This window comes from Lithobates pipiens, unplaced genomic scaffold (genome assembly GCF_037356315.1).
Source record: "Lithobates pipiens isolate NorthernLeopardFrog02 unplaced genomic scaffold, aLitPip1_a1.2 Scaffold_17, whole genome shotgun sequence".
Classification (NCBI taxonomy): Eukaryota; Metazoa; Chordata; class Amphibia; order Anura; family Ranidae; genus Lithobates; species Lithobates pipiens.
Window position 1 is genome coordinate 14,551,927 of NW_027507755.1, and position 24,570 is coordinate 14,576,496.

Below are 24,570 nucleotides of genomic sequence, written 5' to 3' on the forward strand. Positions count from 1 at the left end.
AATACTTTCCCCATGCATACAAGCAATCTGCAAAGAGTATAGCCTGAGAACATTTGATTTTGCGTAATTTTCATAAAGACATGGATGAGTGAGTTTGGGGTGGAAGAACTTGACTGGCCTGCACAGAGTTCTGACCTCAACCTGATAGAACACCTTTGATATAAATTAGAGCTGAGACTGCGAGCCAGGCCTTCTCGTCTAACATCAGTGACCATTCTTCCAGAAGCACATTGGTGAGGTCAGGCAAACATTCCCATAGACACACTCCTAAGACCCCTTTCAGGCACTTTAGCGCTGGAAATAGCCTCTGCTAAACACCTAAAAACCACCTCCCATTCATTCAAGTGTGACTTTTCACTTGGGCGGGTGCGTGTGCGGGACCTTCCAAAAAGTCCTGCAAGCAGCGTCTTTGGGGCAGGTTGGGAGTGCTGTATTCAGCTCCCCCAAATGCCCTGCCCATTGGAATGGGCAGCGCTTTGAAAGCAATGCAACATGGGAGCTTTTAACCCTTTCTTTCTTAAAAGCGCCCCCCCCCCCCCAGCACCTGAAAAGTGCTGCTAAAACGAGCGGAGCTTTAGCTCTAATAAGGCCGTGGCCCCAGTGTGAAAGGGGTCTAAACCTTGTGGACAGTCTTCCCAGAAGAGTTGAAGCTGTTATAGCTGCAAAGGGTGGGCCAACTCAATATTAACCCTACGGACTAAGACTGGGATGTCATTAAAGTTTATGTGCGTGTAAAAGGCAGGTGTCCCAATACATGTGTGTGTGTGTATATATATATATATATATATATATATATACACACACACACACACATACATATATACACACACACATATATACCCTATATTACCAACACACACATACATGCATATACACAAAACACTGTATACTGTATATTATATCTATATCTGTTTGCACCTTGTTGGATATTTTCCCTCATGTCCTGTTCTGCATACGACATTTGGAGGTAGAAGAAAGCAAGGAGCTCCACACCATTAGTTTTAGCTCAATAAGTTATTTATTTCATAATAAATCCAGTAAAAAAACAATGCATTTTGGGGGCCGAACTGCTCTACCTTCATTAGGGGTTCAGCCGAGTTCTTTTCTGACATAAGCGAGCATATTTGCTTTTGCGTGTTCTTCACCATACACACGTATGTTTGCAAGCGTTGGCTGGATGCCCCTCCTCAGTTGAATTTTTGCTGCACTGCAATCCTAAGGATTTACATATTACATTTTATTTAACTAGATTAAATATATTTAAACCTGAACCATGGGCAGGTATTAAAAAACAGCTTATAGACACAGACCAGTGTATAGGAGGAAAACTTTTAAACAGAAATATTGTGCTCTTAAAGGTCCAGTCACACTTTTGAGGTGCGGTAACAGGCATGTTACTTGTGTTGGTGCAATGTGGTGCAAATGTGGTGCAAATGTGTTAACACGGGTGCACTAATGCACTGCCATGATGGAAATGGGCCCCAAGTGTCTAGAAAGGCCCCCCAACTCCTGACAGTCAGATGGATGAGATTACTGCACTGCCAAAGACCAATGCCCATCAATTTTGGTCTATATACCGTTTGATCTGCTGGGACTGTACAGCACGCTTATTTTGGCCTTTTCTGATAGACACCAAAAAGTAACAAGAAGACGACACTTTTATTAAACGTCTTTTAAGGTTTCTCCAGCAGCTTGCACAGTAAACGTGGCAACGGCAATTTGTCTTTTCACTTCCTCCCAAGCCTTCTGCTGGTCCGCATTATTCTCAATGTCAAACAGAGCGTCGTAAATCCCGGGAAACGATTCCCCCGCATATTTATTGTGGCTGCTGGGTGCAAAGATGACATGTCTGCAAAAGAAGAGAATATTTGATGGAGGAGATTTTATATGTATTGTGATGAGCTTTAAGGAATAACTACAGCTCGCTATAAACAATTTGCTTTGCAACGGTCGGGATGTAAGATAACAGGAATGGTTGTCTTTGCTCGGAAATCTGCAAGGATCGCAAGAGGAGAAGAAATATCATGGTAGATGATAAAAATGAACTCTTAACAAGATGACAACTTCTGTTAGGAGTCAAGCGGTTCTGCTAGTACAGCCAAAACCAAACAACTGAGCTTAAAGCGGAGTTCCACCCAAAAATGGAACTTCAGCTTTAAGGGAGATGACCCCCTGACATGCCACATTTGGCACGCCATTTTTTTTTTAGGGGGTGGGGGGCGGTAAAAAAAAAAAAAAGAAGAGGGTCCCAGCTCACATTTCCTACTGGCGCACCACGGCACTGGAAGGGAGATCACCTCTTCCCCCTCCCTCTCGGCAATCATCTGGGACACGTCACAGATCCCAGATGATTGCTCTGCCAGTTGTGGCACAGCTCGTGCATGTGCAATGGGTGTAACTATGGGCGCCCGGTTGTGGCTTAGCCGCAGAAAGGAGGGGGAGACGAGCAGGGCTTTGTTCATCCGCATCACTGGACCCTAGGACAGGTAAAAGTCAGATTATTAAAAGTCAGCAGCTGCAGTATTTGTAGCTGCTGACTTTTATTTTTAATTTTTAGCAGAACTCCACTTAAAGTCAAGGATGGAGAAAAAAAAAAGTTACCATTGAACTGGATCCCCTCCAAGGGCTAACTGCTTGCTTTGTCTAGCGGAATTGGAATTTACCTTATTTCTCATTCCCATAGGCTTCCTCCATGCTGCACCACCACAGTGACTTCATATCACTGCCTGACCAGTCATAGCAAGGGCATTGCGTATTATGTGGGAGCAACTGTCCTGCATTGTACGCAAGAACACAGAGAGCTTGTCCACAACTGGGAGTGCCAAACAGAAGGGCTTATAACACATTTATATAAATGACAGGAGCCGGTGTCCCATCATATAAGGTCCCCCATCAGATAGTGTCCGCTGTGTACTGCGCATGCGCAGTACACAGCAACACAGATTCTGAAAATAGCCGAGGATGAACAGTGCCTGCGCCGTGAGTCCAGGTTCTATCCTCACCATCCAAGTGGACATAGAGTAGGAATATAAAAGAGCCGAGCGCAGCGAGGTCGAGCCCGAAGCGCGCCGTTCAGCTTCGGAGATTTTCTGAAGCGTCGTCTGCTCCGTACTGCCCATGCGCAGTACGGGGCGGATACTATATGATGCCAGGACACTATCTGCCAGAACACTGGCAGCATAAGGGTGAAACAAACTCACAGACAAGACACTGCAGCCATGAGCTAGTTTCAACTCTCCTTCAGACTTTATGTACCGGACAGCCAAAATGCTGATGTGATTAAAAGATAAGTGCGGTATTTAAAAAATAAAAACCCTACATACAGTAAAACCTTGGTTTGAGAGCGTTTTTGAAAGACAAGCAAAATGTTTACATAAATTTTGACTTGATATACAATCGATGTCTTGATTATGTCACAACTGAGTATAAAAGAGAAGAGAGGCGCCTCTAAAGTGTAGCAAAATGGTTACATTTAATGAACGTACAACATTTAGCAACTCACATCGTTGATGATTCAAACAGGCACATCTAAGTATGCGGGCATCCGGGGTAAAGCTGCCCACATAGACCATCCCCCGCACCGCCATCTACATCATTCCTTCAACGCTGCACTCCACGAGCGATTCAAGCCTCGCTTTCAGATCGTTCTACTGCAGGGCAGTCTTCCCAATCATGATTGCAGAAAGACAGAGGTGAGAGCTGGTGGTGCGGGGATAATCTATGTGGGCAGCTTTACCCCGGATGCCTGCATACTTTTAATCAACCATGTGAGTTACTAAATGTTGTACCTTTATTAAATGGAACCATATTACTACACTTAGAGGCGCCTCTCTTCTCTTTTATACTCTGTAGCTGGATTTTACTTCTAATCCCCTTGTGGAGGTTGCCATTTGTGGATGGACATTTTATGGTTACACAACCTATCACATTACTATCATCTTTTTATATGGCTATAAACTGAAGGACCTATGAATAAATAGTTGTGGAACGAATCATTTGAGTTTCCATAATTTCTTATACGTAAATTCGCTTTGGATTACAAGCATGTTTCTGGAATGAATTATGCTTGCAATTCCAAGGTTTTACTGTACTTACCTAGGGGGCTGCAACATCAGTCCCCTGCCACCCCTAAAGTGGGTTACACGCTAAGCGAAAATCAGAAGAAAAAATTCTGTACAAGGCACGATTGTTCGATTTTCATATAGTGCGTACACAACATTTGACATCCAATTCAGACATTTCTCGTACATGAACAGAACTAACGAATTTAGTTTAATGTGTACTGTTTTTGTTTGAGAAAAATCAGATGATACGAAAGACTGCACATGATCATAAAAAATAAAAGGAAAGAAAAGCTCAGTGGTACGAGAATTTTCGTACATTTCCATCCTTGGTTTTGACTGACTGTGAAAATGTTCTTATAATGTGTACTGGGCTTATAACAACAACTGAGAAATCAAAGACCGCTGATCGCTCAGGCTTTCGGTCTTCAGTGCGCAGAGGGCTGGTAACTATCACCAGCAAGTACCAATTCAAATTACTCAAAAAGAATGGTGGAGCTTGGTGGTTACATGAAACCAAGATAATCGAAAACATGGCAGTGGGTGGCATCTATTCTGTACCTGTAAAACGGTCGTCCTGGGAGGCCAAGGGGATCAGTGAAAGCTCTCTCTGCAAACATCAACTGGTCATTCAGTATACGAAGAGCAAGGGGACTGTAATTGAAAAACGGATTAGTAATGTTCATGCCAACCCTGTGCATTGGATTAGATTTAAAGTAAAACTAAAGGCTCCTATACATAAGTCCATACAAGTACCAAACCCAGTTACTATGTGATGCACATGTCTCAAAGTAAACAAAAAGCTATCCTTTACTTTCCCTAACTAATCCAAACCCTTTCTGTCACACACGCTTCCCCTCACAGACACTGCAGCTCACAGTGGGAAGGGTTCAGCAGCCGAGATACGTGTTTTCAGTCCAGAAAGCAGTGGGCAGGACTGGGTGTAGCCAGGTGCTGATTGACAACCTACAGGCTTGTAGATCAGCAGTGATCATGTTGATGGCCACATCCCTGCTGATCATCCCGCTGTTGTGCAATCAGGCACAGCCTACATGACCACAATAACTTTCAGGAGCAGTGCAGCATAGTTGCTACCCCATCACAGGAAGCTACATTAGGTGGACTTTACTGGTAGGATCAACAATTATTTATATGGAAAACATGGCATTTAATGGGAGGCCATAGTTTTACTTAAAGCTAATCTCTAGATGGATACAAAGGTGAGCAGCACAGTAGCCTAGTGATTAGCATTCCTGCTTTGCAGGATTGGGGTAAAAAATTCAAACCAGGACCCTACCTGCATAGCATTTACATGTTCTCACTGTGCTTGTGTGGGTTCTCTCAAGGTACTCCAGGCTCTTCCCACATTCCAAAGACAAGTTGGTTGGGTAACTGGCTCCTGTCTAAATTGGCCCTAGTATGTGTGCGTGTGAGGTATGTGATCCCTGGTCCTCAGGGCTTCCATCTTCGCTTTGTCTTCCTTCCTGGTTTCGTATCATTGGCCGCTTGAATGGGCAGGCCAAGGTGACATCATTCCCGCGCATGCACATGGGACTTACATGACCACAGCACACAGAGCGAGCCATAAATATGGTCTGAGCTGTGCATGTGCGGCTTAGATCACATTTCCTGCTGTCAGGCAGGACGTCCATTTGTGACAGAAGAGAAACCTGTAGGGTCTCTTGTTATAAAAACCCTGACTGTCCAAGTTTTTTTTTTTGCAATTCTTCAGTTTACTACCACTTTAAGTGTACCGTGACTGCACAAAATTCATTTTCAGCTAAACCATTTTATTTCAATTTGTATGCCTGACAAATCTTTTTTGAAGAACCCAAAACGCACCAAAAAATAGATTGGATAACATCGATGGCTAGGTCTACTGATATAAAAAAAGGGTCAACATATATAAAAACAAAACAAAAAAAAGGTTATAAAGAGACAGACTGCGCTGTACATGTCACCTTTTTTTTGTAGGAATAAATTAAGTATTATAATGTCAAACTTACTTTTTCAGATCAATGGTTTTAATGCGTTGGTGTAGGCCAGCCCCATAATCTGTAAAATTATTAATGGCAGAAAACAAAGGTTCTACAACAAAGAAAAGGTAAATTATTAGAAAAGAGCAAGACTCAAAATACTTGTTTCTAAGCAGAAAGGATTTTTTTTATGAAATATAATGTAAGATATGGTCTTATCTGCTCACAAATCCAGACAAATGCTTCCCACTTACATGCTGCACAGAGGAGGTTATAGGTTTCTGGTTCAGCAGGGAGATGGGTGGGTGGAATGGCAGAAGGGTAAAGTTGCCCATAGACACCGGAAGGAGGCTGGAAATGCAGGTACAATCTGACTTTCCTCTCCTGTCCCAGCAGCCCTACACCTACTAAGGTGCCCATAGACATTAGCTGCCTAAACCATCATCTGGAGAAGATACTTTTGCTGTATATTTTTGACCCTGATAAAGGGCAATCATTTAAACTCCTGAAAAGGAGTTCAGAAACCACTTTAAATCGCATTTAGTTAACTATACTGCACACCAGGCCATGCAAGGTACACACTGACACACCAGTGGGACTCTGAGGTAAGATCTGGTCAGTTTACCATCCTGGAAAATAGATTGTTCAATATTGTGACAAACCCAACCTGGACAAGGGCTTTTGGAGGGGACTAGGGTCTAACCTTCTATCCACTAATTATGGCCCATGGAGGAGACCAGGGATTTGGTCTTCTTCTCCTGGTTAGAGCATGGAAAAGAGCTCAGTTCAGCCTCTGATCCCATGGAGAGAGCAGACAAAATCCCCGGTCTCCTTCATGGGCCATAATCAGTGGGTAGAAGACTAGCCCCTAGTCCCATTCAAAAGCCTCTGACCCGGTTGGGTTTGTCACAAATATATACTGCATACTTAAAGCAATTGTAAAGCTAAGACATGAAATATGAGCAAAGCATATCCCTCTATAGTGTGTACTTGTATTAATCCAGAGAACTAAGTGTCATTTCTGTCTGCACCCTCATTCCTCTGCTATCTGCATAAGTAACTTCTGACAAATTGTTCAGACAGCAAGAGGTAAAAAGGTGATGGGGAGAGAGCTCCAGTACACAGCCTGTAATTGACAGCCTCAGCTCTGTCCTTGTTTGCAGTGTGTAGGGGGATGTGTCCCTTCCCTCCAATCAGCTCTCACTGAGCTCTACAGAGCGCAACTTTAGATTCCCGCCCCTGCTTTTCTGAAAGCTTAGACAAGCTGTATATATTCTGCACTTTGAATAGATGTAAAGAAGAGAAGACTGCAGATAAACAGGTATGACTTTTGAATGGATGCAGAGAAGAGAATACTGAGGATAAACTGGTACAATTTATGTAGGAGGATTTGTTTCATCTGTGTATCACCTGAGGCCACTCAATTCACTGGCTTTATGTAAGGATTTACAACCACTTTAAAGATGACTGCCGGGCTATCAATTTGCACATTTTGTCCTGATTTTGTACACTGAGGACACAACTCAACTATGCAAAACTTATACCAAGAAAAGAGGGAAAGGGGATGATGAAAAAATAAGAAGGAGGAGGAGGAGGGATCTGACTCCCAAATGAGGTGGAGGAGAGGCAACTTGATACACCTCTATTCACTAGAGATGTGCTCAGGTGAGTTTGGGATCCCACGTGCCCAATTCTACCAGGAAACATTTCCCAATCTGTGCAGCTGTGGATCGGGAAATGCCTCACTGCCTGTGATTAGAGGTGTGCAGTGTCGGCTTCCTGGCGGGATTGGGCAGGTCGGATTCCAAAACACGCCCAAGCCCCGTCCTACTCTTTACCAATGTGGGCCCTTCCACAGACTCTGGTGATCTCTACCTTTCTGCCTAGAAGTAGCTACCAAAAAAAGATCCCTATAGTACCAGCTGGGGTCAGCTTTGTATTACACCTGCACTGGGGATCCTTTGCCTATCTGTCGCAGGGACTTGCCCCCAACCAGCCAACATTGGCCCGACAAACTACCAACCGCTCTACCAGAATTTTAGAGTAAGTCTGCACATAACAATTTTTCCAGTACTAAACATGACTTGTTTGTACAGATTGGTAGCCTTAAAGTGAGTCCAGCACACCCAATAAAATTCTTCCACTTCTTGTGATCTATTTACTGTGAGATACCATTCTCACAAACGCGTCGGTTGCATGTCTAACCAGACAATGTAGACACTTCCTGGTAGCCTTGATCAAATGGGCTGCCAGGGACTTCTTCTAGGTACAGAGTGGATGATCACTCCCAAGCAAGAGATACTGGAGTGGGGTGAAGTCCAATGACTCTCCCGACACCTAGAGAACAGTCTCATGCACCTTTTGCCAGTAGTCAGATATACAGGGGCAGGTCCACCTGCCCCTGTATATATCCTCATTCCCAGGCCGAGCCTTGACCCGGACAGGTCTTTTAGGGGCTCGTCTGGAGCAGATAGCCTCAAACGGCAGTAAAGGTCTGCTATATGCTTGTTTCAGGGATGAAGACAAGAAAAGGTCTTACCCGTAAACATGACCAAAACAGGATCGTTGCCTCTTCGAACAGAGTCAATAAAACTGACTTGTACACAAAGGCACCTGTATGAAAAAAGTGGTGGGCCAACAGAGTAGGAGTAGACCATTGAGGTAAGGAACTTGTCATACCCAGGGTTAAAAAAACAGGGGGTTCCATCGCATTGGTGTTAAGGGTCACAGGACTGAAAAGATCTCACACATCTTAATAGCGGATTAGAAACATCAAAGGGTCACCGTTAGCAGCGAATGTGCATGTATCTTAGTCTTCCAGAGATATGACTATACCCATGGCAAATTCAGTTACTGTTCTGACCCAGTCTTTGCAGGCTGCATGTACTGACTAGTGTTGGGCGAGCGTTTCGGACCGAGCATAAGATTGGCTGTTTGGCGAACACCCGAATTTGCTGCACAGTGCATTCTAGGCTTTGCCCAATCAGAGCATTGTGAATAGTTGGTTAAGGAGTCAGTCATCCGCTGTCAACGGCTTCCCCGCTGAATGAAAAAAAAAAATAAACAACACATTGCAGCCAATAGAAAAATGTTGAAAAAAAAAAATGGCGTGGGGCCTCCCAATCCATACCAGGCCCAAAATGAAAGAAAGAAAAATGGCGTGGGGTAATTTTTAACATACCTCAGCTGCCATTCAAACCCCTGTTAACAGCTGCTGATGTCCCCATACACACTGTTGCAGTTGCAGAGCTACGCTTTGTAGCAAAGAAAAAAAAAGAAAAAAGAAGTAGGGTATGTTGCATCTACCAGGTGATCCTGCCTGCCAACGCACCCCATAGAAGTGAATTGGGCTGTACCACAACCAAGTCTAATGGGCCCAGTTTCATGATGAACAGCAACTTCAGTATAAAGTCCATCTTCAAAGAGGCGAGCGGGAAGTTGTGTGACTGGCAGCTAACCACGGGCCAGGTGCTGTTGCCATCACAATCCATAGTGGACTGTGAGTCAACAGAATTGCCCGTGTGCAAGGGGTCTTAAGACTGGGTTCACCCTGGTACGACAAACACTCCAACATCGGTAGCATGACATGTATAAATCAATGGTTCCCTATGAGAGCTGTTTTAACTGGTCTGACACAAGTCGGTCCAACTTTGAAAAAGGTTCCTGCACTACTTTGGTCCGACTTTGGTCCTACTTCAGCCCATCAATGGAACCGTTCTAATCAGAGTGGCACAAGATGCCGAACTCAACTACGTGGGGACAACTTCTATTACAGAAGTAGCTTGCAAGTCGTGCTGTACGGGATGACTTTGAAGCTGCCCCAGTGTGAACCGACCAGCACTGAATATCACTGAAGTCGGATCATCGTCTTAACTGATTTGTCTTTGGCATGCGACTTGTGCTCGGAGGATCTTGAAATGGAACCCCACGCCAAATTTGAAAAAAAAAATGAGGGGCATAGAGTCCCTCCTCCTAGACCATAAAGGTATGGATTTTAAGGGAAGCCCCCATGCCGTTTGTGGGCGTTCCCCCCCCCCCAAAAAAAAAAAATCCATACCAGACCCTTTTTCGAGCACGCAGCCCGGCAGGTCAGGAAAGGGGACAAGTAAGAGCAACATGGGGGAGGGGTCTGCGGGCGGGGGGCTTATTGGAATCTGGAAGCAGAGAGAGAGAGGAGACCCGGCAGAGGGAGAAGACAGCGGAAAGAGGCAAACCAGCAGCAGAAAAAAAAAAAAGACATCAGCGGAGGGAGAAGAAATCGTAAGGGGAAGAGACGCAGGAGCTGCTTTAATGAAATACTTTGTCAAAAACCTGTGTGCTGTTTTTATTTTTGACATTTTTTTTTAGGTGAATGGGTAGGGGTACATAGTACCCCATACTCACTCACATAGGGTGAGGGGCCCGGATCTGGAGGCCCCCTTGTTAACCACTTCAGCCCCGGAAGGATTTACCCCCTTCCTGACCGAGTAATTTTTTTGCAATACGGCACTGCGTCGCTTTAACTGACAATTGTGCAGTCGTACGACGTTACACCCAAACAAAATTGACATCCTTTTTTTCCCAAAGATAGAGCTTTTCTTTGGTGGTATTTGATAACCTCTGCAGTTTTTATTTTTTGCACTTTAAACAAAAAAGTGACAATTTTGAAAAAAACAAAGCTATATTTTTTACTTTTTGCTATAATAAATATCCCCAAAAAAATATATAAAAAACTTTTGACGCATTTTTGTGACCATTGACATTTATAAAGCGATCAGTGCTATAAAAATGCACTGATTACTGTGTAAAGGTCACTGGCAGGGAAGGGGTTAAACACTAGGGGAAGATTGAGTGTGTCCCCTCAGTGTGTTCTAACTTTAAGGGGGATGGGTTCACTACAACATGACAGAGATCACTACTCCCGATCACTGGGTGCAGTAGATCCCTGTCATGTTGCTAGGCAGAACAGGGAAATGCCTTGCCATCTCCCCGTTCTGCCTCTCCGTGCCACGATCGTGGGCCACCGGCGGACATAGAGTCCGTAGGACCCGCTCGTGCGCACCCGCTAGCCACCGATGATGGATGGAGTGACATACGGGTATGTGCTTTTGTGCACCTGTGCCATTCTGCCGACGTATATTGGCGTGAGCCGGTCAGCAAGTGGTTAAAGTGGTTGTAAACCCTTACAACACACTTTGACCTACAGGCAAGCCTAGATTAAGGCTTACCTGTAGGTCCAAGAAATATCTCCTAAACCTACACAGTTTAGGAGATATTTGCGAAAAGACAGCACCGCTGTCTACGGCGCATGCGCTGCACAGTCAACAATGAAGATGCCGTGCGTGTTGGCTCCTGTGCGCATGCGCGGGAGTGATGTCATCGCGGCTTCGCCGAAAGACAGCGGCGGAGCAGCGAGACCCCACCGAGAAGATGGATGCGCCAGACTACAGGGGACAGCGGTGACTTCGCTGGCTCCTGTGTCAGGTAAGTGACACATAATGGACTACTATGCAATGCATAGTAGTCCATTATGCTTTGCCTTTGCAGGGAGACAAAGAGGAAGTAAACTCATCAGGGTTTACTTCCTCTTTAAAGGGAGCTTCCAGATTCCGATAAGTTCCGCCCGCAGACCCCTACAACCACCGGCCAGGGTTGAGAAGAGGCCCTCGCCCACATCAACATGGGGACAAGGTGCTCTGGGGTGGGGGTGCACAGTTATAGGTGGGGCCAGGGGCCATTTGTTTGTTATGGGCGCAGGGTCCACCCTGCTCCAAAGCACCCACCCCCCACCCATGTTGAGGGCATGTGGCCTGGTATGGTTCAGGAGGGGAACTCGCTCTACCCCACCCCCTTTCCTGACCTGCCGGGCTATGTGCTTGGATAAGAGTCTGGTATGGATTTTAGGGGGACCCCACGCAGTTTTTTGGTGTGGGGGTTCCCCTTAAAATCCATACCTGGTATGGGATTTTTTTTTTTATTATTTGGTGTGGAGTTTCCCCTAAAGATTCTTACCAGACGCAAAGGGCCTGGTATTGTTCGGGATCAGTCGGATCCCGGTCCTTGAATTCAGACTTAAAGTCGCAGGGCAAAGTCGGATCCACAGTTATGACTGTTGTGTTGTACCAGTGTGAACCCGGCCTAAAAAGAGACTTCCAGTATGTTGCAACTTATTCTTTTGCCTTAATATTATCTTGCCACAATGTTATCCCTTTACATTTGTTTTAAGACAAGTGAAATTCCCTCTAAATGGCAAGTTACCCTCATTCTTTTTTGGGGAGGACAAAAGTAGTGTCCATCTACTAGATTATCTTTACTCACCGAAAGACACACCATAGGTCTCCATTTTCTCTTGTTGTTGCTTAGCCAAGTTGGAGATGCTGTCAGCATAATTTTTCAGCTCCTTGCCATAATCCAGGACATTAAACGGTAGGATGGCGGAGTCAGCGAGCTTGTACACCAGGCTTCCCCTTATCTGGGCTACTGCGAGTTGTTTCTTGAACGTTGGATCATAAAACCGGTTCACCAGCTCAAATGTCTCATATACGGTGTGGTAGACCGGATAATTGCTGTACTTGTCCGTTTTCTGTAACAGTTAAAAAAAAAAAAAAAAATCAATGATGGGTCCCATGAGATATTGCAAGACCCTGACAATCACAGGCATGAGCCGAGGTTCCCTACACCTGGTTTAACTGGTTGTAAACCCCTCCATATACCCTGTGAAGTGAGTGGCATCACTTGATACACAGATTAAACAAATCCTCCTACACAAGTTGTTCCTGTTTATCTGCAGCCTTTCTTCTCTACAGCTGTTTAAATTGCACTGTTTATACAGCAATTCTGAGCTATAGAAGGCAGGGGGTGGAGATCTGAGGTCATATACTGTACAGCAGGGAGCTGAGTGTAATCTGAGACCTAAATAGAGGAAATAGACACCCCTCCCCCTCTACACAGTCTCATAGGGAAACATGCACATCTGAGCCTGTCAATCACCTGCTTCGTGCTGTATGGGGGGAGGGGGGGGGGGTTGTAAGGCTGACTGCGTGTCCCATTGCAGTACTCCAGTACAGGGCCTCAGACATGATCCAGGGCCCCATTAAAGAATATGTAAACCCAACATTAAATATTCCCGATATGTGCCTGCTGTACCATGATCCCATATCCATAACCCCGTATCCTGTTCTTTGTATTGCTCCCTTTGTATGAAATCCCTGGTGTTCCTGCCAATCCCTTTTCTTTTCTATTAGAAACTGACCACCCTAGGCAGGAGAATATAGCGTGGTCAGTCCTCTAGCTGTGCTGGAAACTCAGCCTGTTGATCAGACATGTCCTGACCCCCCCCCCCTCTTCTCCCTACACAGCCTTTCAATGGGAAGTTATGTGTGCTGCAGTTTCTCCTCCCCCCCTCCCTGAACTTCTTATGCAGCTGAGAACAGAGAGCATGTGATCACTTAAAAAAAAGGGGGGGGGGGGAGAAGATGTCTATGTCCATTTTACATCTATACACAAATGTTTTGCCTTTCATTTCCATTTTAATCTGAATGGGTTGTTTCACAAGGTGAGGGTTTACATATACATAAGTTCTGGAAGCTCAGCAATAATTGCACCCTCTATGGTTGTCTGCACCATAAAACAGGACCCCTGCAAACGCATGCATCTCACCCGATTTTTTGTGTAGCGTGCTCTTGCAGATGCAATCCCTAAACGCTGGAAATATGCCTCAAAGTCACTGCCGGAGCCAAGCTTGTTTATCCTGCACAGAAAGAAACAAAAAATAAGGAGCGTAATATTAATGGAAAGAAGCAGAATGTGGCAGCTAGGACACAACAGCTCATAATATGCACTGCTTAGAGAACATTCTGTACAGAGTTTACTCTACTGAACTACAGCAGCAATTTAAAAGTCTGTCTGGGCAAACAAAATACACACATATGCAGTCAGTGCTGGGACAAAAGCATCCTGTGTCAGGGGTAAAGTTGCCAAATTGCCCCCCCCCTTTATTATGTGCGAGTCTTGGAGGAAAAGGGGGAGAGAGAGCACAGCCCACACCTCTTTCCAGCTCTCTCCTTGCCACTTCCACTGCAGGGCTGACAGAAGTAGTGATGCCGCTGTCACTACTCCTGTCAGCCTTATAGCAAAAGGAACTTGCTGCGCCCAGGGCAGCCATCCCTTCTGCCCACCCCTCATCTCGGCCATATATACAGTATATCTCTGCAAAACTTGCACATTTACCATTGTTTTTATTTTAGAAATTCTGCAAATACAGCACCTGTGAATCTGCCAAAAATCCAGCTCCTAATTTCCTGTACTGAGCTCACAACACAGGGCCTCTGCTATCGGTGTTCTCCCTGCTGGTCCCCTAGAGAACTTCATCTATCCTCAACCCTCTCTCCACAAGCATACTGTACAGTGGGTCCTTGGTTTACGAGTAACGTGGTTAACAAGCTTTTTGAAAGACGAGCAACTTTTTTTGTTTAAATTCTGACTCGGTTTGCGAGTGTTGTCTCGTAAAATGAGCAGAATTCAAGCTAATGGGCGGTGCAGTACCACATTTGGCGAGAGGTGTGGGGGCGCCGGGGACACTCGGCATAGTCCGGAGCTGTTTGGAAATACTCTGTTCCCAAGTGTTTCCGAGCCTTTACGAGTTCAACAGAGCTGTCCCCGAGTATTTCCAAAACTGTCCGGCGCCCTCCCCCCCCACCTCTGGCCACATGTGGTATTGCATGTAATAGAAGTCAATGCGGAACTAATTATCTTTGTTTCCGTTGACTTCTATGGGGAAACTCACTTTGATATGTGAGTGCTTTGGATTACAAGCATTCTCCTGGAACAGATTATGCTTGTAATCCAAGGTTCCACTGTGTGTGGATTTTTTCCTCAAACAAAACAATGATGCTGCCACTTTTATTTCCAGAGGTCTGTCGCTACACTGAGTAGTGAAAGGGCTTTTTGTAGATGTAGTCATGGGGACATGCCTAGGCAAATGGGCAGTGACATAGGGCACCCTATTGATCCCCCTTCCCCCTAGCAATTGCCCCTGCAATATTTCTACAACCCAGGTGATGACTTCACAGGGAGTAAAGCAATGCCCTGTGTTATAAATCACAGTAAGGCATCATGACTGGAGATGGATCCTTCGGGATAGTAGGTTAGCTTTAAATAGGGTTAATGAATGGCAAACAAGGTGGGGTGGTGTTATTTTTGGTGGCCGGTTATTGGCAGGAAAAGAAGAAAGGAAGGGGAATTCTGTGTCTCATCAAGTCCTATGACTTATGCCGTGTACAAACGTAGTGGACTATCCGGCGGACTTAGTCCAGCGGACTGTCTGCCGGACTTTCCGAACGGGCTACTTGCCCACACACCGCACTTTTTCAGCGGACTAATACAGCGTACTAAGTCCACCGGACTATCCGCCCTGCTTTTGAAATGAACGGACTCGCCCACACACGCGGAGGAAAGTCTGCTCATTTTGAGCCCGTCTCCAGGTAGACGGGGCCAGCGAAGAAGGCGTCGCTGGCCCCGTCACCTGGTATGGACTTAAAGGGGAACCCCAACGCCGAAAAATCAGTGTGGGGTCCCCCCCTAGGTCCACATCAGACCCTTGTCTGAGCACGCTACCCGGCCGGCCAGGAAAGGGGGGGGACGAGCAAGCGCCCCCCCCCCTCCTGAGCCGTACCAGGCCGCGTGCCCTCAACATGGGGGGTGCCCACCCCAAAGCACCTTGTCCCCATGTTGAGGACAAGGGCCTCTTCCCGACGACCCTGGCCGTTGGTTGTTGGGGTCTGCGGGCGGGGGGCTTATCGGAATCTGGGAGCCCCCTTTAATAAGGGGGCCCCCGGATACCGGCCCCCCACCCTATGTGAATGAGTATGGGGTACAATGTACCCCTACCCATTCACCTGTAAAAAAAAAAAGTAAAAAAAAACACAACACACAAGGGTTAAAATAGTTTATTGCACAGCTCCGGGGGTCTTCCGTTTTCGGGGGTCTTCTTGCCGGACTCCTCCACTATCTTCTGCTAGCTCTTTTGCTAGTGGAGGAGCCCGGCTTTCTTCTTCGCCACCGCCCACTTCTTCCGACTTCGGGGGTCTTGTCCCCCTCTTCGGTTCTTCTTGCCGGGCAACCGCGCCTTCTTCTAGCTCTTTTACAGGCAGTGGCCCGGTCTTCTGTTCTTCTCTTCAGATGTTGCCTCGTCGCATCCTCCGCTCACAATGCCACTGACGCGACGTGCGGCGACTTATATAGGGACATCACCGGATGATGTCCCCGCCTATTATGATGTCACAGTCCCAGAGGATGCTGGGACTGGCACACACATGGCCGGATTGTCCGCCGAAATGCGAGTCCGGCGGGAAGATTGGAGTGCAAAAATACTTTCTAAGTCCACCGTACTTTTGGGTAAAAAAAGTCCGCCGGAGGCTACACGCGGGCGGATTTTTGGGCGGACTTGAGTTTGCCGGACTTTTCCACCGGATTGTTTGATCGTGTGTATGCGGCATTACTGGTCACTCAGTCTGTACATTTCTCACAAAGGAACAAGTCCGCACCCTCCCATCCTTTTTTTTTTTTTTTTTTTTAAACAAAATCATGACAAACAAAGTCCAGCAACAGACAACTCAAAAGAAAAGCTCACATATCAAAATGCACAAAAAAATAAATAAATAAATATATATATATATTTATTTATTTATATATATATATATATATATATATATACACACACACACTCAATCTCAACAACCACCACCACCTAACGCAAGAATAAAAACTAAAAAGTCCGGATGGCCGCACTCCAATGAAAAACTATTTCTTTATTGTAATGAATCCATACAGAAAGGCTTAAACTACTAACGAGTTTCACACCGTTATGGCAGGTGCTTATTCATAGCTACTGTATGAATAAGCACCTGCCATAATGGTGTGAAACACGTTAGTGGTTTTATCCTTTATCCAGACTTTTTTTTATTTTTGTTCTTGCAAATAGTTGCATATTGACACCCACACCTGAAGATGGGAGAGATCATTGGAAGCAGACGCCTGGAGCAGGTTCTCTTTGCACCACCCCCTGACCCCTGAAAGATTTACAGTGCCTTGAAAAAAGTATTCATACCCCTTGAAATGTTTCACATTTTGTCACGTTACAACCAAAAACGTAAATGTATTTTATTGAGATTTTATGCGCTAGACCAACACAAAGTGGCACATAATTGTGAAGTGGAAAGAAATTGATAAGTGTTTTTCACATTCTTTTAAAAATAAATATCTACGAAGTGTGGCGTGCATTTGTATTCAGCCCCCTTTATTCTGATACCACTAAAATGTAGTGGAACCAATTGCCTTCAGAAGTCACCTAATTAGTAACTAGAGTCTACATGTGTGTAATTTAATCTCAGTATAAATACAGCTGTTCTGTGAACCCCTTAAAGGTTTGTCAGAGAACCTTAGTGAACAAACAACATCATGAAGGCCAAGGAACACACCAGACAGGTCTTGTATAAAGTTGGAGAAGTTTAAAGCAGGGTTAGGTTATAAAAAATATCTCAAGCTTTGAACATCTCACGGAGCACTGTTCAATCCATAATCCGAAAATGGAAAGAGTATGGCACAACTGCAAATTTACCAAGACATGGCCGTCCACCTAAACTGACAGGCCGGGCAAGGAGAGCATTAATAAGAGAAGCAGCAAAGAGGCCCATGGTAACTCTGGAGGAACTGCAGAGATCCACAGCTCAGGTGGGAGAATCTGTCCACAGGACAACTATTAGTCGTGCACTCTACAAATCTGGCCTTTATGGAAGAGTGGCAAGAAGAAAACCATTGTTGAAAGAAAGCCATAAGAAATCCTGTTTGCGAGAAGCCATGTGGGGGACACAACAAACATGCAGAAGTAGGTGCTCTGGTCAGATGAGACCAAAATTGAACTTTTTGGCCTAAAAGCAAAACGCTATGTGTGGTAGAAATCTAACACTGCACATCAACCTGAACACACCACCCCCACCATGAAGCATGGTGGTGGCAGCATATTGATGTGGGGATGCTTTTCTTCAGCAGGGACAGGGAGGCTGGTCAGAGTTGATGGGAAGATGGATGGAGCCAAATACAGGGTAATCTTGGAAGAAAACCTGTTAGAGTCTGCAAAAGGCTTAAGACTGGTGTGAAGGTTCACCTTCCAGCAGGAGAACAACCCTAAACATACAGCCAGAGCTACAAAAGGAATGGTTTACATCAAAAGCATATTCATGCTTTAGAATGGTCCAGTCAAAAATCCAATTGAGAATCTGTGGCAAGACCTGAAAATTGCTGTTCACAGATGCTCTCCATCCAATCTGACAGAGCTTGAGATATTCTGCAAAGAATGGGCAAAAATTTCACTCTAGATGTGCAAAGCTGGTAGAGACATCCCCAAAAAGACTTGCGGCTGTAATTGCAGCGAAAGGTGGTTCTACAAAGCACTGACTCAGGGGGGCGCCATACAAATGCACCCCACACTTTTACGATACTTGTAAAAAAAAATTTGAAAACCATTTATCATTTTCCTTCCACTTCACAATTATGGCCACTTTGTTTTGGACGGTCACATAAAATCCCAATACAATACATTTATGTTTTTGGTTGTAACATGACAAAATGTGGAAAATTTCAAGAGGTATGAATACTTTTTTAAAGGCACTGTATTATGCTAACCATGACACTTTACCTTGGCAGCTCTGCATTCTGTATGGAAGGATCTTTTTCGAGCCAGCTTTCATATAAGGATTTGCCCTCAAAACCTTCATCTGGACTAGATATCTGGAAAAGACAATGTGCAATGAAGACAACATTTACGTGGAACTCCAGCCAAGGCATTTTTCTTCTGGATGTAATGAGCAAGGGTTAGGACTTGTGTTGCTTTAATTATTGGTATTTCTACCCACCATGGCAAAGTCCAACCAATGAGTGGTCTCATCTGACCAGAGCACCTTCTTTGCTTTGCAGGGATACAATCCATCCCTTCCCCCCTGGCAGAATGGAGATCTGCCTTGTTTACATATGCAGACTTCGGTGCCGGTGGACATTCAGTGCCCGGCACCCGCAGATCAGCTTCTGCTGTAAGTTATCACAGCAGAGGCAGAACACACGCTCCCTAGGCGGAAGTTCAGGATCACATACATACATACACATTATATATTATATATATACACACACATACATACATATATATATGTGATTCTGCACAAGAGCAGATCTGCTATAGGGTGCTCCATAACTGCTTAATTTCCATTTCAACAAATAATAACTCACCATGCCTAGGTTTAGGATAGGACCAAGCCCAGAGAACCCAAAATTTCATTTTAGGATTTCAGAAAAAATTGATTCACTTTGGGGAAGATTTACGAAAACTGGAGCACACAGAATCTTGTGCCGTGCACAGTAAACAATCAGCTTCTAACTTCAGCTGGTTTAATTAGCCTCTGGCAATAAAACCTAGAAGCGATTTAGACATAAATGTGGTTTGTTGTGCTCGGAATTGAAATTCGGACAAATTTTTTACTATTCGGAAATTCGGATGTATCCGAATTTCCAAATTACAATAGTAACGAATTTAAATCCGAAATAACAGATCAAAAATTTCAGACGACATTCGAATAGTTTTCAATTCAAATTCAAATTTCCTAAGAGCATAAATTAGAATAGAAAATAAAAGAATAGATTAGAAGAGAATATAAGAGTAAAACAGAACACAAAATAAAAAAGGAAATAGAATAGAAAAAAAAGACAGAATAGAACATAAAAGAATAAAGTAGAACAGATTTTTTTTAAAATAGAACATAAAATAGAGTATAACAGAAAAAAAAATTGAATAGATCATAAAAGAATAGAGTATAATATAAAACAAATTGAATAGAGCATAAAAGAATAGAGTATAACAGAAAGAAAATTGAATAGAACATAAAATACAGTATAACAGAAAAAAAAATGAATAGAACATAAAAGACTACAGTATAAAAGAACATCATAAAAAACAAAGCAATATAATAAAAAATAGAATAGACTAAAATAGAAGGAATATAACCATCTTCTGAAATTCAAATTTCGAATAGAATACATTTATGTAGACTAGATAATAATAGAATAGAAGAATTTAATATAACCATTTTCCAAAATTCTAATTTGGAATAGAATACATTCAAATTTCTAATAGGATAGAAAAGAATAGAACATAATAAAAAAATAAAAAATAAAAATAAATAAAAAGAGGAGAAGTTTTCCCATCTTTCATGCTCTCGTACACTGAACACATCTGAATGGGCACCCATCCTCTTCCTGCGATTTCTTCCACCCAATCTGATTGGTGCGACTAGGCATGACAGGTCGGGAGTGTGGCTGGGAAGATAAAGGAAGAGCTTTCACTATACGGCACAATGGACAAGGCTCCTCTGCTCATTGGACGATAGGACAGGCGGCTCTGTGACTTTCCCTTCCATAAGAAGACGAATTGGAAGATAAAAAGGACCACGGTTCTCATTTCTGGCTACAAATAGGGACTACATCTGCTTCTGAAATCTGAAGCCCTTCACAGATGAACAAGTCTCAGAATGCTGGCTACACACCACTAGATTTTAGAACAAAAACTCCTATGAACATTCTCCATATATTCAATGGCTTGACGGTGGTCGTTCCAAAGTCCTTCAAAATTCCCTGTGATTTTATCATTTGTTTTAGGAACAAACAGACTTTACTGAATGAAAAGCAACATTTGCTGTTAGAAGTTTGAGAAACATTTTCCATCTTACTCCTTTAAAATGTTCATCAATGTGGTTGAAAAAACAAAAAACAAATGTCGATCTGAACCCACGAACAAATGTTCCAACCCCCCCCCCCATTTCACAGTTCCAAATCTCATGACAAGTCGCAGCCCATTGTCGGCAATGGAACCCTTTAACCGGATCCCGACCGGCGCACACGGATGTACAATCGGCAGAATGGCACAGACAAGCAAATGGGCGTACAGGTACGTCCCTTTAAATTTGCCACCATGCCAGCGCATGCGTGCCGCCTGGGGCCTCCTTGAGTTGGGTCGCCGCGGGGATACCCTCAATCGTCTCACAGGGAGGAAGAATGGGGAGAATGAAATGTAAACAAGCATCTCCCCATTCTGACTAGTGACAGTGTCACTGATCTCTGCTCCCTGTGATTGGGAGCAGAGATCAGTGATGTGTCACACACAGCCCCTCCCCCCACAGTTAGCAACACGCCCCAGGACACACTTAACCCTTAAGCCTTCACTGCCAGTGTCATTTACACAGGAATCAGTGCATTTGTATAGTGGTCCCAAAAATGTGTCAAAAATGTCTGATGTGTCCGACATAATGCCGCAGTCACGATAAAAATCGCAGATCGCCGCCATTACTAGAAAAAAAAAAGATTCATAAAAATGCCATAAAACTACCCCCTATTTTGTAGATGCTATAACTTTTGCGCAAACCAATCAAATGCTTATTGTGATTTTTTTTTTAACCAAAAATATGTAGAAGAATACGTATTGGCCTAAACTAAGGAAAATAAAAAAAATTATATATTTTTGGGGGATATATATTATAGCAAAATTTTAAAAATAATGTGTTTTTTTTTTCAAAATTGTCGCCAAGCTTGCGTGCAGAAGTGAGCGCAAACGCAAGTCGTGCCCGCATATGTATACGGTGTTAAAACCACAGATGTGAAGCATCGCCACGATCGTAAGAGCGAGAGCAATAATTCTAGCACTAGACCTCCTCTGTAACTAAAAACTGGTAACCTGTAGCCTTTTTATAAATGTCGCCAATGGAGATTTTTAGTGCCAAAGTTTGTCGCCATTCCACAAGCGGATGCAGTTTTGAAGCGTGACACGTTGGGTATCAGTTTACTCGGCGTATCATCATCTCTTTCACAATATAAAAAAAATTGGGCTAACTTTACTGTTGTCTTATTTCTATTTTCAAAACAGTGTGTTTTTTTCTCCAAACAAATTGTGCTTGTAAGACCGCTGCGCAAATATGGCATGCCAAAGTATTGCAACAACCACCATTTTTTTCCCAGACACTATAGGGTGTCTGGGAAAAAATATATATACAATGTTTAGGGGTTATAAGTAATTTTCTAGCAAAAAAAATAAAATAAATGATTTTAACTTGTAAACACCAAGTGTAAAAAAATAGGCATGGTCCCTAAGAGCCCTTTCAAATTGCAGTCGCGGGCGCGTTAGCGGCAAAGCACCACTAGTTTAGCAGCGCTATTCACCCCCCGTTAGCGGCCGAGAAAAGGGCCAATAATGCCTGTGTAGCACCGCTGCCAAAGAGCTTTGACAGCGGTGACCATTCATTTCAATGGGCAGGAGGGGTGTATACGCCGCTCCTCTGCTGCCCCAAAGAAGCTGCTTGCAGGACTTCTTTTCACGTCCTGCCAGCGCAGTGCCCCAGCGTGAAAGTAACTCGGGCGCTCACACCGGGACTGCAAATGAGACATTTTTTAGGCGCTATTTTTAGCGCTAAAGCTCCTGAAAAACGCCTCCAGTGTGAAAGGGGTCTAAGTGGTTAACCAGACGCTGATAGAAGACTGTTTTATACTGCTGATGAGAAAAGGTATTTAGGAGTTTATATTTACATGTTCTGTGTACTGTGGGAGACCAGATATAGTGAATGCAGGGTCCGGGGTTTATTAGCACTTGAATGTCCTGTCCTCTTTGAGCCAAGGCCGATTAAACACAAAAAAATGTTTTGCTCCTTCAACTGTTCTTGGTAAAATCTATTTTTTCCCTCTATTTTTCTGATAACAGATCCTCTAACCAGCCATAAACCTGAAGCTGTTGCACTCAGAAATAATTCAGTTCTTGAGAGCAGACACAATGTTGTTATAACATAAATTAACGGTAACGCTCTCTCTGCAGGGAAACCCTTATAAATGTCAGTTATTACTACAAAACTGGAGCAAGAGTGCCACCTGGTGGATAGATTTGATATTACACATCCATCCGTATCAAACAAGACTTCTATTTTAAATTACAGGTACTTATACAGCGCCGTCAATTTATGCAGCGCTTTACATAGACATTGTACTTTCACATCAGTCCCTGCCCTCAAGGAGCTTACAATCTAAGGTCCCTAACTTACATTCATGCATACACAGACCAGTTTAGACAGGAGGCAAATATTTATTTGGAGTGTGAGAGGAGACCGGAGTACCCGGAGGAAAACCACACAGGCACAGGGAGGACATGCAAACTCCATGCAGGTGGTGCCGTGGTTGGGATTCAGACTCCACTCTACTGTTGCTAGGCAGAAGTGCGAACCACTTAGCGACTGTGCTGTCCAATTAGCTATAAATAGATCTTCATTTGGTTAATAAAGTGACAGTAACGATATCCTAATGCCCCGTACACACGAGTGGAATTTCCACCTGACAAATGCCTTACTGGGGGGTGAGCTAGCAGACACTGTTATGCCCCGTACACACGAGTGGAATTTCCACCCGAAAAATCTTGGATGGTTTTTCAGACGGAATTCTGCTTAAGCTTGTCTTGCATACACACGGTCACACAAAAGTTCTCTGAAATTTTGACCATCAAGAACGCGGTGATGTACAACCCTACGACAAGCTGAGAAAATTAAGTTCAGTGCTTCTGAGCATGTGTTGAATTGTTTCCGAGCATGCGTAGGAATTTTGCGTGTTGGAATTGCATACAGACGAACGCATTTTCGGATAGGAACTTTTTCCAACCGAAAAATTAAGAACCTGCTCTCAATCTTTTTGCAGGCGGGGCTGGCTGATCTGAGCATGCGTGGCACTTTGTCCGATCAAAATTCTCTACACATGATCGGAGTATGTCCTATCGGACCAGTTTGTCGGAAAATATTTCCAACAAGTTGGAAAATTAGGTCCGACGGATATTCAGACGGAATCAGTCCTATGCATACCACACACAGTCGGATTATCCGACAACACGGTCCGATAGGACACATTCCGATGGATTCTCCGACCGAGCAGAATGCTGTGAGGTTTTGGAAACCTTTAAATATATCAAGGGGGTGAATACGGTTCAGGGGGGCAGTTTTTCTCAATATGAAACCAAAATCAAGACTACGGGGACATGACCTCTAACTGGAGGAAAGTTCAAAACAAATCTTCAAAAGTATTATCTTACTGAAAGGGTAGTTGATGCTTGGAATAAACCACCAACAGAGGTAGTGAGACAGTCAACAGTAAATGGCTTCAAACATGCTTGGGGCAAACTATAGCCGGGACAACAAAGTTAAAAAACAAAACAAAAAAAAAAAACACGGGCAGTCTCAATGCTACTCAGTCTTTCTGCCCTTGTTTTTGTTTTTTTATATAGATATGTACCCTACCCAGTAGTGTATTAGGTTTTGTGCTGCCCTAGGCCTGACTAAACTCGTGCACCCCCTAATTTAAATATGACCCACCCCTTCCTGTTAAGGCCACACCCCTTGCTGTCTAGGACACTAGTTCTGAGGGGGGGGGGGTGGGGGGCAACGGATTCTCTTAATTTGCATAGATTTCCTCTCACTTCCTGTTTGGCTATG

General features: G+C 44.1%; 1 protein-coding gene across 2 annotated transcripts in view; it reads right to left on the reverse strand.

The window, feature by feature from the left end:
* Nucleotides 1–999: 999 nt before the first annotated feature.
* LOC143986593 (N-acetylated-alpha-linked acidic dipeptidase 2-like) overlaps nucleotides 1,000–24,570 on the reverse strand; it is a 143,939-nt gene continuing 120,368 nt past the window's right edge. For both annotated transcript variants that reach the window (XM_077485002.1, XM_077485003.1), the window contains 6 exons: nucleotides 18,711–18,802; nucleotides 13,676–13,766; nucleotides 12,335–12,599; nucleotides 6,068–6,149; nucleotides 4,623–4,715; nucleotides 1,000–1,849 (listed from right to left, as the gene is read on the reverse strand). In XM_077485002.1, the coding sequence (XP_077341128.1) occupies nucleotides 1,663–1,849; nucleotides 4,623–4,715; nucleotides 6,068–6,149; nucleotides 12,335–12,599; nucleotides 13,676–13,766; nucleotides 18,711–18,802 (810 nt within the window). In that variant the 3' untranslated portion in view covers nucleotides 1,000–1,662. The remainder of the gene's footprint in view (nucleotides 1,850–4,622; nucleotides 4,716–6,067; nucleotides 6,150–12,334; nucleotides 12,600–13,675; nucleotides 13,767–18,710; nucleotides 18,803–24,570) is intronic.